The sequence below is a fragment of the Benincasa hispida genome, chromosome 11 (assembly GCF_009727055.1).
Source record: "Benincasa hispida cultivar B227 chromosome 11, ASM972705v1, whole genome shotgun sequence".
Classification (NCBI taxonomy): domain Eukaryota; kingdom Viridiplantae; phylum Streptophyta; class Magnoliopsida; order Cucurbitales; family Cucurbitaceae; genus Benincasa; species Benincasa hispida.
In genome coordinates, this window is record NC_052359.1 from 59880943 (window position 1) to 59898491 (window position 17549).

Genomic DNA, 17549 nt, shown 5'->3' on the forward strand with positions numbered 1-17549 from the left:
ATCGGTGGTACTTAAGAAGTTAGATGTAACTATAAGGGCAACACGTAATTTTAGCCCAGCTGTACTTACGAACAATTTGTGATGGGTTATCACACTGTTTACTGGTTATATCCAATGGATACATAAATATATCTGTAGTGCGAAGAGTGCAACTGTTGGTCTTTAGTGGAGTGACCGACAGTTAATGGATGTTGAATAATTAGTTAATTAATTAAACTTCTTTAAAGAAGTTTAATTAATTATTCAACATTCATAATTATTCAAGTACTATTGGAGCTTCAGTCTACAGGTTCATAAGGCACATCTGTAGCTCAACATGGATTATTGAGAATTAATTTTGGATTAATTTGAATTGTTCAAATTAATTGAAGGAATTCATTATATGTGATACAATTAATTTAACTTAATTATATATGATATAATTACTATAATGTATTTGATACATTATAATATAAAGTTTATTTGAGAGAAAATAAATATTTGAATATGATTGAAATCTTAATTATGTGAATAGAATTCATGTAATTAAATTTAATATAAATGAGATCTATATTAAATACCATGAATTAATGAGAGAATTAAAACTATGGCATATATCATATTTGATACAATATAAAGCTATAAGTTATGTTTTATATATGATGTAACATATAAAATATATATTTAAATCAAAATTAATTTGTAATTTAATTTTAATTTTAAAATTAAAGGGATAGATTAACTTCCTTCCCTTTAATTCTCTCTTGACCCATATGGTGAGTGGGAAAAATCAAATCCTACGATCTTCTTCTTTACAGAGGAGTTACAGTGGGTTTCAGCCATTCTCTCTAAAAAAAATCCTACACTCTCCCACTAACCTACACTCTCCCTCTAGAAAAACTCCTCATCTTCCAAAATCTCAGAGCCCACACCTCCTGAGAAATTCTCATCCCAAGAGAATACAGAGGTAACTATTTGTGGTGTTGTCCTCACTGGTGTTATAGTATTGTCCTCACTGGTGTTACTCTGTTCGTGGTTGATCTTGATTATCGATGAAAAAGGGATTTACAAGAATAAATTGTTCTTCAAGGGTAAGTGAACTCTAACCCTATTTTTTCCCTTCTCAAGCATGTTGTAAAATTAATATTGCATAATTTTTCTCTGTAATTTTCATTCTGTGTAAAAATTAAAAATTGGACGGATCCCGCTTCCGTAATGGAACTTCACCGTTCCTTTAGTTAGAAGTATAAACTTTGAAATCTAGGAACGACATTGAAACAAAACCGACTTTAATGATAAAATTTTAATATTTTGAAACTTTATATTAAATTATATGTTATATCAAATATAACATATAACCTATAACCTATAGTTTAATATTATATCACATACAATATAAACTATAGTTTATTTTCTCAGTTTTATGGCATTTAATATAAATCTCGTTTATATTAAATTTAACAACTATGGATCATATTCATAGAAAATATATTTGAATCTCATTCAAATATTTATTTCCTCCGATTAAACTATAATGTATCAAATACATTATGACAATTATATCATATATAATTGAAACAATTTTATTATACTATATATAATTAAATCCCTCTTATTAATTTGAAAATTCAAATTAACCCAAAAACTAATTCTTAACTAAATCCTTTTGAGCTACCAAGGGGATCTTATGGATCTGTAGCTTAAAGCTGCAACGATACATGAATAATTAATAAGCTCTTTAATTACGTTATTCACCATCTGTTAACTGTCGGGTACTCCACTAAAGACCGATAGCTGCACTCTTCGCACTGCAGATATATTTATGTGTCCATTGGATATAGCCAATCAACAGGGCGATGACCATTCACAAATTGCTTGTAAGTACAACTGGGCCAAATTACCGTTTTGTCCCTGTAGTTACATCTAACTTCTTATGTACCACTAATTTCTCTAATAAACAATAGATCATAGTCCTACTATGACTAAACCTCTCTCGAGCCAGGAGAGGGTGTGGCACCACATTGTTCAAGACCTAGAATCAGTCCTTAAGGGAGCAATTTATTTACTTACCCCTGCTTAGGGGAAGGAGTCAATTCCATCTTGTGTAGCTATGTTCCTAGCTCCCCAATCAGGTGAATCCCTAAAATGATAGGCTTGTTGAGTCGGTGATCTGGCCACTCTCACCTATACAAATCAAAGGACCACCTTTATAGGTAGAAGTTTACAACTCATTCAGAATTCAGGTCATGTTATCTATGGTCATCTTAGTGAAATGTAAGTCCCTATTATGAATAGTGTTATATTATGAGACTAAATATTTCGTGGTCCGGTCTTATACAAACTCCTTTGTATAGAGTATCCCTGCTCGTATGTCTAATACATGAATGATCAGGATCATATCATTTGTAGCACTTTACAACAATTGTAACACCTACAAAGCGGACCATACTCATAGTGTCATCAGGATAAGGTACCCAACTTTATCCATCTACTACAGACCATTTAGGCTATCACTTAAACATGATCCATCTGTATGTCTCTACATACATGTTTAAGTTACAACGATAACCTTGGATGCTAGTTTATTGGTTTGTGGTTAATGCAACTAAAATAACACATATTTTATAGACAAAATGAATAAAATATCATATATTGTTAATCACATAAGAGTTTTTTCATATAATGTTTACAAACTATAGGACCCTACGAGAGTTAGGGCATTAACCCCAATAGGGACATGTCACATTTAGTTTAAAGCAAGTGGGAGATTTTGTACCGGACATGTATTATGCCTTAATTTATTGTTTTGTGTGTACTTTTATATTAATGTGACTCTTATATTGTACATCCCACTAGCTTTAAGATAAATAGGAGATTTTGTAGGTTGATGCCCTAAATCTTGTGGGTCATGTAGTTTGTAATTGTAATGTACAAACAATTTATTCATTTAATAAAATATGAGATGTTTTATTTATCATTTAGTAGCATCAACCCACAAAACCAATAAACTAACATCCAAGGTTATCATATGTAGCTTAAACATGTATGTAGATACATACAAGTGGATAATGTTTAAGTGATAACCCAAATGATCTGTAGTAAATGGATAGAGCTAGATACCTTGTCTTAGGGACACTATGAATATGACCCACTTTCTAGATGTTACAATTGTTGTAAAGTGCTACAAATGATTTGATCCTGATCATTCATGTGGAGACATGTGAGCATGAGTATTCTAAACAAAGGAGTTTATATAAAATTGAACCACGAAGTGATTAGCTTCATTATATAACACCGTTAATAATAGAGATTTACATTTCACCAGGATGACCATAGATGACGTGACCTAGATTCTGAGTGAGGTTTGAACTTTTGCTTATGAAGGCGGTCATTTGATTTGTATGGGTGAGAGTGGCCAGATTGTTAACTCAATAAGCCTACCATTTTTTAGGATTCGTCTAATTGAGGAGTTGGGAACACAGCTACACAAGACAGAATTCACTTCTTCTTTGATGTCGAGGTAAGTAGATAAATTACTCCTTTAAGGATCGATTTCAAGGCTTGAACCATGTGGTGCCACACCCTCTTTTGGCCTAAGAGAGGTTTGGTCATAATTGGACTATGACTTATTGTTCATTAGAGGGATCGGTGGTACTTAAGGAGTTAGATGTAACTATAGGGGCAACACGGTAATTTTAGTCCAGCTGTACTTACGAGCAATTTGTGAAGGGTCATCGCACTTTACTGGTTATATCCAATGGATACATAAATATATCTGTAGTGCGAAGAGTGCAACTGTTGGTCTTTAATGGAGTGACCGACAGTTAATGGATGTTGAATAATTAATTATTCAACATTCATAATTATTCAAGTACTATTGGAGCTCCAGTTTACAAGTCCATAAGGTCGCATCTATAGCTTGACAATGATTATTGAGAATTAATTTTGGATTAATTTGAATTATTCAAATTAATTGAAGGAATTAATTATATGTGATATAATTAATTTAACTTAATTATATATGATATAATTACTATAATATATTTGATACATTATAATATAAAGTTTATTTAAAAGAAAATAATATTTGAATATGATTTAAATATTAATTATGTGAACCAGATTCATGTAATTAAATTTAATATAAATGAGATCTATATTAAATACTTTAATTAATGAGAGAATTAAAACTATGAGTTATATCATATTTGATACAATATAAAATTATAAGTTATGTGTTACATATGATGTAACATATAAAATATATATTTAAATCAAAATTAATTTGTAATTTAATTTTAATTTTAAAATTAAAGGGAGGGATTAACTTCCTTCCCTTTAATTCTCTCTTGACCCATATGGTGAGTGAGAAAAACTGAATACTACGATCTTCTTCTTTACATAGGAATTAAAGTGGGTTTCAGTCATTCTCTAAAAAAAAACCCTCTAAAAAAACTCCTTATCTTCCAAATCTCAGAGCCCACACTTCCGGAGAAATTCGCATCCCAAGTGAATATAGAGGTAACTATTTGTGGTGTTGTCCTCACTGGTGTTGCTCTGTTCGTGATTGATCTTGATTATCGGTGAAAGGGGATTTACAAAAAGAAATTGTTCTTTAAGGGTAAGTGAACTCTAACCCTATTTTTTCCCTTCTCAAGCATGTTGTAAAATTAATATTGCATAATTTTTCTCTGTAATTTTCATTCTGTGTAAAAATTAAAAATTGGACGAATCCCGCTTCCGTAATGGAACTTCACCGTTCCTTTAGTTAGAAGTATAAATTTTGAAATCTAGGAACGACATTGAAAAAAAACCGACTTTAATGATAAATTTTTAATATTTTGAAACTTTAAAACTAAATTAAAATTAAACTCAAAACTTAAATATAAAAGTATAAAATTTAAACTTAGGTATAAAAGAAAGACTTTGAACCCATGCGATATTTTCCTTCTTTTAGCAAGGTTCGGCAAAGACCCATACCTTTAAACTTTAGATTTACAATACCCACTCTGGCTTCAACAAGCTTTGAAGGCCGTTTAGTGAACTTCAATGGGCCATAATTTTCCTTGAACCCTTTCAATTTCAATTAAAGTGTTGTAGTTTAGTTTATAACTTTTAGAACTATTATGTTTGTAGTTTTGGATTGATATTTGACCTATTCACACACTTTTGAGCTAGGATAAAAGTTTGTTTTAGTTAATTTAAGTTATTGTTTTCAAATTCTCAGGAGATGATTGGGACAATGGATGAAGTTGTGAACTCCCTAGAGTTATGAAGTATCGGGAGTTGTGAATTTCTAAAGCCTACAGTGTATTGAGTTAATATAAAATTGATATTTTTTAGTAGTAGGACCCACAAATTCTTTGAGCCAAACAAAGAGTAGAGTTCACAACTCCACACTTATCAACTACATTGATAACTCTCTTTCCATAGCTTAAACTTGATTCATAATTAGGCCATATTTATTGCTCCATAATCAAAACCGTTGCAATTGCAATGATTTGTTTTTATTGTTAGAGATTTTGAATTAACTATATATTTTTTTAAGGTTGCTTGAGTTTGTTTCTTGGGCTATTTCGGTGGTGTCTTAGAAGTTGTCTCACAAAATGTCTTTCAAGATGTTAAACGTGTAGATTTATTTGTTCCTTATCTAGAAAATTCCACAAAGTTATTTTTTCTGGATTCTTTCATTGTTTATGCTTGTAGATTATGAATGGGGATATTTTTCTATTTTCGCTGTGCCTATTTAAATGCAAGATGTTGTCTTGCTAGGGTTGCCGTTAATAGCTTTTGTTGAAGCTTTTCGTTTTTCATAGTGGTCGAATGTTGCAACTTTGATTTTGAATTATCATTGATCTCAAAGTAATCATTGTTAAAACTTTCTTCAAAAGAAGGTTGTCTCAGTATTAGGAGATGCCTAAGACTTCAATACTTGAGAAGAGTTTCTTTATCTTGGGAGAACCTAAGACATCATTACTCGAGAAGGATTTCTCTAACTAAGGGGAGCCTTAAGTTATGCAAGTGAAGGTGCATTCCCAATAAGGTAGAAAGATCACATTTGAGAAGAAGTTTCACGTTTAGGGGGAGCCTAACAGATCTTTTAGAGAGTTAAGCTATTCTTGTGTCACTATCTTTGTCAACCATTTATATATAAATACAATGCTGTAATTGCTTAACTTTATATTAGTAAAAGTATTTTTCCACGAGCAAACTACCCCCAGATATAGGTAGTATTTCACCGAGCCGAGTTATTAAACTTTGTGTTTAGTCTATTTCTATTTATTATTCTATTCTTTCGGTTGTTCTTGAAATTACAAACATAACATGTGTGACATTGCCATACATTGTGATTGAATACCTTTATTTCAATTATTTATAATTTATAGAATATTGTTAACTACTTTTATACGAACATATTTAACTAGACCATATTTAATATTATTAACTAATTTTATCGAAACATATTTAATTAGACCATATTTTTTATATCACGATTGATTATGTTCATTAGCTGGTTTTGTCAAAACAGTCAAAGGACTCGAGGAATTCTAATTTTGAACATTGTTTCTATTGTCGTAGAGGAGCCTTTCGTATGGCTTAAGAGCGGTTTAGAACATTTAGTAAGCCAATTTGGTTTCAAACCTAATGGGTAAATAAATATGAACAGCGGGGGGCAAATGTATATTAAAACCCTGTGAGGGTTTTGGCAATGATGATCAAATTGACACCCTTGTTTTGCTAGGGTTTTGAAGCCGACGATCAAACAGAGACAATCTGTGTTTGGAGCCGAATTCGAGTATTGAAGTTTCTGGAAATTTAGAGGAGGGCACAATATTCGAAAAGAGACAGATTTCTTTTGTACTTTGTAATGGAGAAAGGAACTTCTTTCTTGTTCGCCGGCATTCATTTCAACAAGAAGAGGTTCGCGACAGATTTTTCTAGATTTGAGGTACACCGCATTTAACTGCACTGTTCCATGTGTTTTATGAGAAAATTGGAGGATTCTGTGAGGTGATTCAACTTTATCATTCTAACAGGGGAAAAAAGAAAGTGAAAATGTAGTGGAAGGTCTGTGTTCCATTGGTAATGGTGATTTGGAAGTCCATGAGAGTTCAACATCTTCGGATAAGAGGAAGAGGAAGAGGAAAGCAGCGACTGCAGGTATATTTCTTGTTTATTTTCTTTGCTTGTGGCCAACCGTGTAAAGTTTCATTCTTTATTCTTCTGTATGTAGAATCGGTGGAGGGATTCAGCGTCTTCAAGGATTCAAAATCAACACCAGCTGCTTCGGTGAATGAAGAGAATCATCCGTCTGAAAATGATCCTTCCGAAGAGAAGAAGGAATTTTATCGGAAACTTGAGGTAATAATTACTTCTTTGGTAGTTCATTGTTTCCTTTGTGAATTATGGTGTTAACTTTTATACCCCATGGTGGCATGATGTTGTTCATTTCGTACTTTTTCAATGAACTTAGAGAGATGCTCTTTTCCGGAAGAAGTATAATATTCATGTCTCTGGGAACAATGTCCCATCGCCACTCCAGAATTTTGGAGAGTTGAGCACAAGGTACTATAGTCGCCAGGATCGTCCTCTGCCTGTTCACACTTCGAATGATGGATATTTTCTTTGAATTCTAGTATCTTGTCCCCTTATAGGTTCTGATAAGTATGACTGAAGAAGATGGTATGCTTTGTTTGCAGATACGACTGCGACTCATACTTACTAAATAATCTTGTAGAACTTGGGTTTAAAGAGCCAACACCAATTCAAAGGCAGGCTATTCCAGTCCTCCTATCTGTATGCCCTTCCATTACTATCTCACTGTGTGGAGTTGACTTTATCTTTCAGGAGTTGTATATCAATATATTGATAATAAGATGGGATATATAGTTGTATGATAAGAACTATGTTTCTAGGTTGACTACTTTGATATATTATTTGGTTTTATTTATTTTTTCTAATAGGGCCGTGAATGCTTTGCTTGTGCTCCAACTGGTTCTGGAAAAACCTTGGCTTTTGTGTGCCCTATGCTCATGAAACTCAAGGTATAATCTTTTAAGTGCCACTCTTGATATTTCTTGGATGGGGTGTGCGTTCTGATTTCATTATTTTTATCAGGATCCATTGAAGGAAGGCATCCGTGCAGTTATACTTTGTCCAACACGAGAGTTAGCATCTCAAACAACAAGGGAGTGCAAGAAATTGGCTAAAGGGAAAAAATTCCGTATCAAGATGGTGACAAAAGAAGTTGTAAGACATGCTGATTTCTCAAAGTTCTCATGTGATGTACTCATATCCACGCCACTTAGGTTAAGGCTTGCTATTCGGAAAAAGAAAATTGATCTCAGTAGGTAGGTGTTGATAAAAGCGCTACAAGATTCGCATAAATATAACTCAGCTCTCATACAGGCTTTGGTGTTTTGCAGGGTGGAGTACCTTGTTTTGGATGAATCTGATAAGTTATTTGAGCTTGGCTTGTTAAAACAGATCGATACCATTGTAAAAGCATGCTCAAATCCTTCAATAGTTCGCTCATTGTTTAGTGCTACTTTACCTGATTTTGTCGAGGATCTTGCTCGCTCAGTAATGCATGATGCTGTTCGGGTTATTGTTGGTAGGAAGTAAGTTTGCAAACTTTCATACTTATCCCAAGATAATTGATTCACATGATATTCTTCCAAATTTTGAAGAATTGACACCCATATTTCTGAAATGTCATCAGGAACACTGCTGCTGAAACTGTTAAGCAAAAATTGGTTTTTGCCGGAAGTGAAGAAGGGAAGCTCCTTGCACTTTGTCAAAGTTTTTCAGAGGTTCGTCACATGTAAATTTAATATGCAACTGTTCTTTGAGTAGAAAGTGAAAAACCTATCTTTTATCATGAACGAAGATCCTTTGAAGTGTTCATTCATGGCATGAAATGGTAGCCTGGCTTTTCTTTTTCCAAACAAGATGTCAGTATAAACTTTTTGTTCGGATACAGATCTAATTCATGTCTTGAGTAGGATACTTACTGAGACACTGTTTTTCATTTTGATTTTACCAGACAATGGATTGACTTTGTCACTTTCATTCTTGACAGAGCTTGAATCCACCAGTATTGATCTTTGTTCAAAGCAAGGAGCGTGCAAAAGAACTTTACGGTGAACTGACATTTGAGAATATCAGAGTCAGTGTTATCCATTCTGACTTGTCACAGTTGGAGGTAATCTATTCATCATTTTCTGGTAAAATTTAATATTCCGTTGCAGTCGAAAGTTGATCAAAATGTTCAACATATTACTCATGCAGTTCTAGATTGTTCTAAAAGTTCTATAACTTCTTAATGAAATGCTATAGAGTTTTTTGTTCTTTTCTCTTTTGTTGTTTCAAACTTAACTTTCATTGGGGAAAAATGAAAGAACTCCTTATCATATAAGGAATCTATTCAAGCGACACAGGGACTAGTTGAAGTGTCTTTTTACTCTTTCATTCTCTGTCTAATATTTTTACTTGAATGCAGCGAGAAAATGTTGTTGATGACTTCAGAGCTGGAAAAACTTGGGTTTTAATCGCCACCGATGTAATTGCTCGAGGAATGGATTTCAAAGGGGTCAACTGTGTAATCAATTATGACTTTCCAGATTCTGCGGCGGCGTACATTCACCGGATTGGTATGTTCCTTATCTTAATGTTATGTTCTTTCTTCTCTAACTCCACGATGTACTTAATCCTTAATATTGTTAAAAGATTCAAGCTTAATATGATGGCTTGGTTGAAACTGTATTTTCATATAACAGGCCGTTCTGGCAGAGCAGGGAGGAGTGGAGAAGCCATTACATTTTATACAGACGAGGACATTCCATTTCTGCGAAATATAGCCAATGTTATGTCAGCCTCGGGCTGTGAAGTCCCGTCTTGGATCACCGAGCTTCGGAAAATGAAGTGGAAAAAACACAGGCCGAAAAGAGATTCAATCTCAACAAAACCAAACGATGATGGTGACGCCGAGCTACAGAAAAAGAAGTTGAAAAAACGTAGGCCTAAAAGAGATTCGATCTCAACCAAACCAAATGTTGATGGTGACACTGAGCTACAGAAAAAGAAGTCGAAAAAACACAAGCCTAAAAGAGATTCAATCACAATGAAGCCGAAGGATGAGGGTGACACCGGGCTGGAGAAAAAGAAGTCGAAAAAACACAGGCATAAAAGAGATTCAGTCTCAACCAAAGCTGTGGATGATGGTGAAGCCTAATCTAGATGGTACCTCTATTCTATTTTTCTTATGAAAACTTAAAACAAAATATTCCTTCAGAAAGTTTTTGTCCAATGATGTGAAGATGTGTTGATTTACATCCAATTTTGTCTCTTAAAACGTGAGGTGCAATGGCTGAACTACATTTTCTTTTTTAAAATTACAAGAATGTGTTCGGTCACCTTGAAGAACTGAACATTTATACATGAACAACTTGAATACATCATTGACATTTTCCAAAAGAAATTTTTAGGACATTTGCATATTTGACGGAGCATTTTTCTTTGGACGTTCCATAGACGTAAATTCTCTCGCCACCTTGGTTAGAGTTTGGGATGTTCTGGTTCATGGATTCAGTTGAATTAATGCCACATTTATCCAAGGTGAAAGATAATAATGTAAAAGGTGGGCTCTAATTGATTATTTTTGTTGTTTATTTGCATTTCTTAATCTTAATGAGTTGTGGGTCCACCTTGAAATCTGTAATCATCTGATTGTAGTTGAAAATTATGTAGGATCTACTATATTTATCGTTATCATTGTAGATATTGTTACTGTAACAATATGAAAATTATAAATTATAAATCTGTCACATTTATTGTTACCGTTATCGTTAGAGTTTGATAACGGTAACAATAAAATGTTTCCGACATATTCCTAATTTTAGTTAAATACAATAAAAAAGAAACAATAAAATTATGTTTGCGGTTTAAGCTTATTACGATTCATTCATCAATAAAATATCATTTCAATTACAACAATTTTCATTATGATTTGGTAAACGTAGCATAAGTTAAATTGGATTGAGTTATTAAAAGTTTTGTTTTCACCCAAAGTAAAATGATAATATATAAATTATTTATTTACTTTTATAAATTATTCTCAAATGATTTATGATATTAAATTTAAATTGAAATAAATATGTATACAAAGGTATTTTAAGAATTTCTCTCTTTTTTTCAATTAATTATAATTATAGGTTGGGGTTGGTTTAATTCAAACTCAAACTCAAATTTGTTGGTCAATTTTTTCGTCACATAAACATTTTTAGTTTGAAGCGTTAAGCTATTTTGACTTAATAATGTATAAAACCTAGATCCAAATCATTCAAAGTAAAATGATAATTTAGTATAAAGAATAAATACCCATTTCTCTGTCACTAATGAACATCTCATAATTTATTTCGAAAAATTGCCAGATACAGTGTACATCTAAGAATCTACTTGAACGATTATCCCTATTTTGTAACCTGTATTGGATCACAACCGTCATCTAAAATTTGCAACATCAACTCCTCTAGGATTGTGTAAATTTTACCTCTCTCAGGATGCAGGCTATCTTCTGCAAGAAACACATGAACTTTATCCTTGATCTCAATCCAGCTCTGACCTGGAACTTTGCTGACATTCATTTGTCTCATTGAGCTTCTACATTGAGCGAAATCTTTCCAATGGCCAGAAGAAGCATGTATGTTACAAAGCATTACGAGCGCAGCGGAGTTTGATGGATCGATTTTTAATACATTCTCTGCAGCTCTTTTGCCAACCTCAAGATTACCATGGACTTTACATGCTGCTAGCAGAGTCTTCCAGACCACGATGTCGGGATTGAAAGGCATCTGCTTAATGAAGTTCTCTGCTCCATCCAAGCATCCAGCACGGGCAAGCAAGTCAACCATACATGAACAGTGTTCTTTGGTTGGTGAAATGCCATATTCCTTTTGCATTGTCTTGTATAACTTCAAACCTTCTTCTACCATTCCAATATGACTACAAGCAATAAGGATTCCTACAAATGTAATTTCATTTGGCTTTACGCCGAGACTTCTCATGGTTCTGAAAAGCACGAAAGCTTCTTCGCCACATCCAGCCTGAGCATATCCAACAATCAAGCTACTCCATGAAATGATATCAGGATTGTCAATGGAATCAAACATCTTTCGAGCACATCCAAGGGATCCACACTTCGTATACGTGTTGATTAACGCATTTGAAACAGAAGTATCAAGATTCAGTCCTGATTTCATGATAAAACAATGGACTTGACTTCCCACTTCATAAGATGCTATTTGTCCAGATGACACCAACACATTGGTTAAAGTAACATGGTCAGGCTTAATGTGAGAAGCAAGCATTAGCTTCGTTAATCTTAAAACCTCTCCAGCTTGGTTCTGCTGTAGACATGCCGTCAGCAAGGTGTTCCAAGAAACTATATCAGCTTTGGTTCCAATACCTTCAAATATATGAAGTGCATCAGTCAAATTTGAGCATTTTGAATACATGCCAAGCAAAGTGTTGGACACAGGAATATCTAAATCAAAGCCCATCTTGACAACGTAAGAGTGAACCTGCATTCCCTGATTAAGCATCACAGGCTCTGAACAAGCACAAAGTAAAGAGAGAACAGTGACATCATTTGGAACAAGTCCTGTATGCCTCATCTGAGAAAAGAATGACAAGGATTCCTTTGCATCACCAACACTAGCAAATCCCGCAATGATAGCATTCCAGGCTACTAAATCAGGCTTTTCAATATGATAAAATACTGTTCTTGCAGATCCTAAAAATCCACACTTTGCATACATGTCACAAAGGGAGCATCCAGCAAAAAGATCACTACCTAACCCAAATTTTATACACAAGCCATGTATTTGGCGTCCACAATTCGGTTCTAAGAGCTTGCTACAAGCACTGAAGGCACTACCAAAGACAAACTCATTTGGCTGATAGACAGGCTGAGAAACCATTTCCCTAAAATGGCATAAAGCTTCAAGCTCATAACCAAGCTGAGAGAACCCTGCAATCATTGAGCCCCAAGAAATTAGATCCTTTATAACGATATGAGAGAAGACATTTGTTGCATCAGCAATTCGACTGAACTTGGTATACATAGAGATTAGAGCATTCTGTGCAATTAGGTGACCGCCAAATTCAGACTTCAGAACATGGGCATGCAGTTGCCTTGCTAACATAAAATCATCAAGTCCTGAGCAAGATTTTACTACACTTCCGAAGGTAAAGTGATCAGGAATATATCCTGATCGTAACATTTGAACATACATTGTAATGGCATTATCCTCTTGACCATAATGTGAGTACCCGGATATCATGGAGGTCCAAGATACTACATTCTTCAAAGGCATTGCATTAAAAATATTTCTTGCTTCCTTCAAAGACCCACATTTTCCATACATATTAAGAATATGATTCTGAAGTATCATATCAGGCTGGCAGTTGAACGTCAACATATGACGATGAATTTCCCTGCCATGTTCTAGGGATCTTAGAGACGAGCATGCGTTGATTAAATGGGTATAAGTGATAGACTTCAATGGAGAACTTGAACATTTTTGAAAGATGTCAAATGCTTGAAGAGCTTCTCTGTGCAAGTTTTTCTTGCAGAGAGAGATTATCTTATCATCATGAGAATAATGTTCAGTAACAGGGCAGGGCGAAAAGGCAAGATGGGTATTGAGTCGAATATGGGAGAGTGCTAAATGCAGTCGAGACTTGAAGTTCTTTATTGACGCAGTTGGACTAAAAGGGGTGAAGAAAACACTAGCATCTGATGCTAAAGTTACAAAATATATAGAATTTAAGGTTCTTATAAATCCCATTCTAGTAATCTATTCTAAAGCCATTCTTAAACACACTGCAGAGATTAGCACATGAGGTTTACAAATGAACGGTGCATAAATATAGATAGAGAAAAACCTTCAATTGCTTTTCAATTGATCCGTCCCCTGCAACTGCAAGAATCAACTTCCAAATGGAAATTTCAACCATGTTTGTTCTCAACCACTAGCTCTAGTATGAATTAGAGACTGATTGCATAGGGCACAACCAAAACCATGGGGTTGGATGATTGAACATATGAGACAGTGTCTAGATCAGGATATTCATATCTGGGAAGTCAAACCACAACTTCCATTCAAATTTCTACTATCCGGTTTCACGTTAGAAAAGAGCTCGTGTGTCACTGTTCACGTCGAAACATGCTAACTATATTTCTCAGCGGACATTCTTCGAGCACCTGGCGCGCAACATTTCAACATCGATAAAATTACAGAACCATCACAAATATTCGTACATTACAAAAATTGTTTTGAATCACAAATGCCAAAACAATATTCAGAGGCTAAAACGCCTACCTCAAGAGGAAGATGCTTGGAGTTTCCGTCCCCAGTATCATGCAATGATAACAAATAGAACTCAAGCCGCATAATCGAACAAAATGAACAAATTCATCGCCGATACCGACATCATAAGGCGAAAAAAATGTCCAAGAAAGTGAAATTTAAAAACAGAGACATTATCCAAAGACGAGTTCTGGAGAAGATGAAGAAGAAGAAGAAGAACTGGGACTTCCAAGCAAATGAAAGAACAACGTCCTTGGGGGGAAAGTATCTAAATCCTTGCGGTTTCGAGCTGGCAATGAGATGAAGGGGTAAAGGACTTAAGACTGTGAGGAAGAGGGAATCTCCATTAGAGGTCTGAGCTTCGTTCATTTTCCTTCCCTGTGATTCGAACAGGACAACCACATGGTGCTTAAAATTTGAATTGTGGTATGTCATTATGGGTAGTTTTTTAATCTTTGGTGCATTTATAGCGAGAAATAAGATGGGTATAAATTATAAGAAAAATACTGACCCAGTTTGAATCGCAAATATTGTTTTTTATGAACATGTCTCAAATTTAAATATCTGAATTTTAAATGTTTTAGATAATTAATATATGTATTTAGATTTAAAAGTTAAATGAATGTGTGTAATTTACTACTATAGTATATAAAAATTAAAATTAAATAATTATTTAATCAAATATAAGATAACAAATAATGTAGTCATAATTAAAATTATTTAATATATTGTTATATTGATTAATTATGTATCACTTAAAATATCAATAAACAAATATTTTTATAATTAAATATTATCTAAATTATTTTATTTATAATATTAATAATTAATAATAAAATTTTATATTAAATAGTTAAGATAATATAAAATATCAATGATAAATGTAATAGTTGAAATCTATTAAGCCTAATAATATATTAATATTTAATAATTTAATTAAAATCACTAGTATTGATTAATTGATATTAATTTATTAATTAATCAAACCCTATTCATTTCTCAGGTATAAAAGTCCCACAATTATGAAAGATATTAAAAAATCTATGTCAACAGATTTTAAGATTCTTTGATAATTATATCAATGGTTTTTTTAAAAATGGAATTTTGTGAAACAAACAAGAATATTAAATGTTTGTCTGAAAATCTCGCGACAATATATGTTAAACAAACAAACCTTAGTGTATCCCAGACATCACCTATCCCAATTGATTGTCCAATCATAATTTGACACGTGACTATTTTTTATTTACTTTTTGAAATATATATTTTTTTTATTTTTTTTATGTGAGTGATGAGGGAATACATAAATTATAATATCCCAATTTTTTTTACTTAAATGAAATTTTAATTCCTATTTTATTTTTAGAAAAAGGTTTTTGATCCCTACTTAGCCATGCAAAAAATTCGATACAAATTTTATACACAATGCCAGAATGGAAACCTTTTAATGCAAACTTTGTCATGCTAAAATTTTAATTAAAAAAAGAAAGATAAAAATAGAATGAATGAACCAAAGTAATGACGATTGAATGAGGAATTTTGGACCAATCACAATTGCCACGTCGTTTACTAAATTAATGACAAAATTCTAAATCATTAAATTTGGGTCTAATGAGAAGTTGACATATGTCCTGAATTGAATTGAAGACAAATTTCGATGACGCCACGTGGTTTTATCATGACCGTTGAATCAGATGAGATTAATTTGGCCCAATTTGATATATTTATTTGAGTTTAAAGTCCAACTACAAAAAAAAAAAAAAAAAAAAAAAGAAAAACTGAATTGGACCTAAATTTCAAATCAAGCCCAAAACCAACTAATTGGGCCCAAGGGCCAGACTCATGGATCAACCAAGTCCAAGTCTAACTAATTGAGCCTAAGGGCTAGGCCAATGGACCAACCAAGTCCAAGCCCACAAAACCCACTTGAGAATTCTATAAATAGAGAAGTTCTCTTCATTTGTGGGGGTCAACATTTTCTACATTTAGAGAGCCCAAAGAGAATTCATCAACAAGCAGAATACTCCTAAGACTCTTGAAGCTACACTCCTAAAAAATAGAAGACCCTTGAAGACACAAAGACTCTTCCAAGACTTCTACTTCAAGAACGTTCGGTGCTTTTCTTCTTCAAGTCAAGCACATTCACCCAACTGAGAGAGAATCAGAGGATCAAGTATTAGAGATCGAATCATATCGCATCAAATCAACTTCAATATCAACACCAACTCAAGTACTCCACGAAACACGTTTCTCCGGAAACCTCGTGTGAACAAATTGACACACCCAGTGGGACATCTCTACCTCTCATCTCTCTCTCAGCATCCAAACAAGATAAATGGCACCTAAGAAGATGGCATCCAAGGCTTCCTCCATAAACGACTCGTACATGGGACCTGTCACCCGCAACCGCTCAAGAGAAGTCATGCAGGAGTAAGAGCAGAGCTCCCTCATCGCCCAAAACATCTTGAGGCAAATGATGGAATCCCCACAAGGGGGGGGTTTCATCAAGGAAAACCCCTTGTTTGACAACTCTACTTCCGCCTCCAGCAAGCCGAAAAGAGGTTCACCGCCATATGTGATTTCTGTCATGATGGAAAACGTGATGGCACAAGCGGGCATGGCCGAAATGGAAATGAAGATTAACTTTTTGATGAAAGCCGTTGAGGAGTTGTTGCCCTGAGATAACAAATGCAGTCCCGAGAGGCTGCTGAATCAAGCCAAGCACCCACGGTTAAAGCAACGGACAAGGGAAAGATCGTGCTGCAAGAAAATCAATTGCAACAGTCAGCCTCAGTGGCCTCTTTGTCTGTCCAACAACTGCAAGACATGATCATGACCTCCATAAGAGCTCAATATGGAGGGCCAGCTCAAACTTCCTTCATGTATTCTAAGCCATACACCCAGAGGATCAACAATCTGAGAATGCCTGCAGGGTATCAACCCTCAAAGTTCCAGCAATTCGATGGAAAGGGCAACCCAAAGCAACACATCACCCACTTCGTGGAAACATGCGAGAATGCGTGAACAAGGGGAGATTTGCTAGTCAAGCAGTTCATCAGAACCCTCAAAGGAAACGCTTTTGACTGGTACACAGACTTAGAGCCCAAGGTGAATGACAGTTGGGAGCAGCTTGAAAGAGAATTCTCGAATCGCTTCTACAACACTAGACGCACCGTCAGCATGATAGAGCTCACGAAC

At 34.2% G+C, this 17549-nt stretch overlaps 2 protein-coding genes across 3 annotated transcripts; one reads left to right on the plus strand and one right to left on the minus strand.

Moving 5' to 3' along the window:
* Nucleotides 1-6586: 6586 nt before the first annotated feature.
* On the plus strand, nucleotides 6587-10455 carry LOC120089843 (DEAD-box ATP-dependent RNA helicase 57). Its single transcript, XM_039047256.1, has 12 exons — nucleotides 6587-6928; nucleotides 7017-7140; nucleotides 7214-7341; nucleotides 7454-7545; nucleotides 7680-7776; nucleotides 7944-8024; nucleotides 8098-8330; nucleotides 8406-8600; nucleotides 8702-8792; nucleotides 9062-9184; nucleotides 9482-9632; nucleotides 9759-10455. The coding sequence occupies exons 1-12, from the start codon at nucleotides 6848-6850 to the stop codon at nucleotides 10211-10213; spliced, it is 1851 nt and encodes a 616-aa protein (XP_038903184.1). The 5' UTR covers nucleotides 6587-6847; the 3' UTR covers nucleotides 10214-10455.
* Nucleotides 10456-11344: 889 nt separating this feature from the next.
* On the minus strand, nucleotides 11345-14811 carry LOC120090021 (pentatricopeptide repeat-containing protein At3g53360, mitochondrial). 2 transcript variants are annotated; one of them, XM_039047502.1, is made up of 3 exons: nucleotides 14364-14810; nucleotides 13927-14245; nucleotides 11345-13476 (listed from the first exon to the last, which is right to left on the minus strand). In XM_039047502.1, exon 3 carries the CDS (start codon nucleotides 13458-13460, stop codon nucleotides 11451-11453), a length of 2010 nt encoding a protein of 669 aa, XP_038903430.1. In that variant the 5' UTR covers nucleotides 13461-13476; nucleotides 13927-14245; nucleotides 14364-14810; the 3' UTR covers nucleotides 11345-11450. The 2 variants fall into 2 exon arrangements, with proteins under 2 accessions (XP_038903430.1, XP_038903429.1); XM_039047501.1 differs by having other exon boundaries at nucleotides 11345-14245; nucleotides 14364-14811.
* Nucleotides 14812-17549: the final 2738 nt, after the last annotated feature.

Excerpts from the sequence above, each read along its gene's own strand:
- LOC120089843 (XM_039047256.1), top strand. The coding sequence starts at position 6,848 with ATGGAGAAAGGAACTTCTTTCTTGTTCGCCGGCATTCATTTCAACAAG. Across the intron at positions 8,025-8,097 it reads CTATGCTCATGAAACTCAAG|GATCCATTGAAGGAAGGCAT; the intron begins GTATAATCTTTT and ends TATTTTTATCAG. Across the intron at positions 9,185-9,481 it reads CTGACTTGTCACAGTTGGAG|CGAGAAAATGTTGTTGATGA; the intron begins GTAATCTATTCA and ends ACTTGAATGCAG.
- LOC120090021 (XM_039047501.1), bottom strand. The coding sequence starts at position 13,829 with ATGGGATTTATAAGAACCTTAAATTCTATATATTTTGTAACTTTAGCA.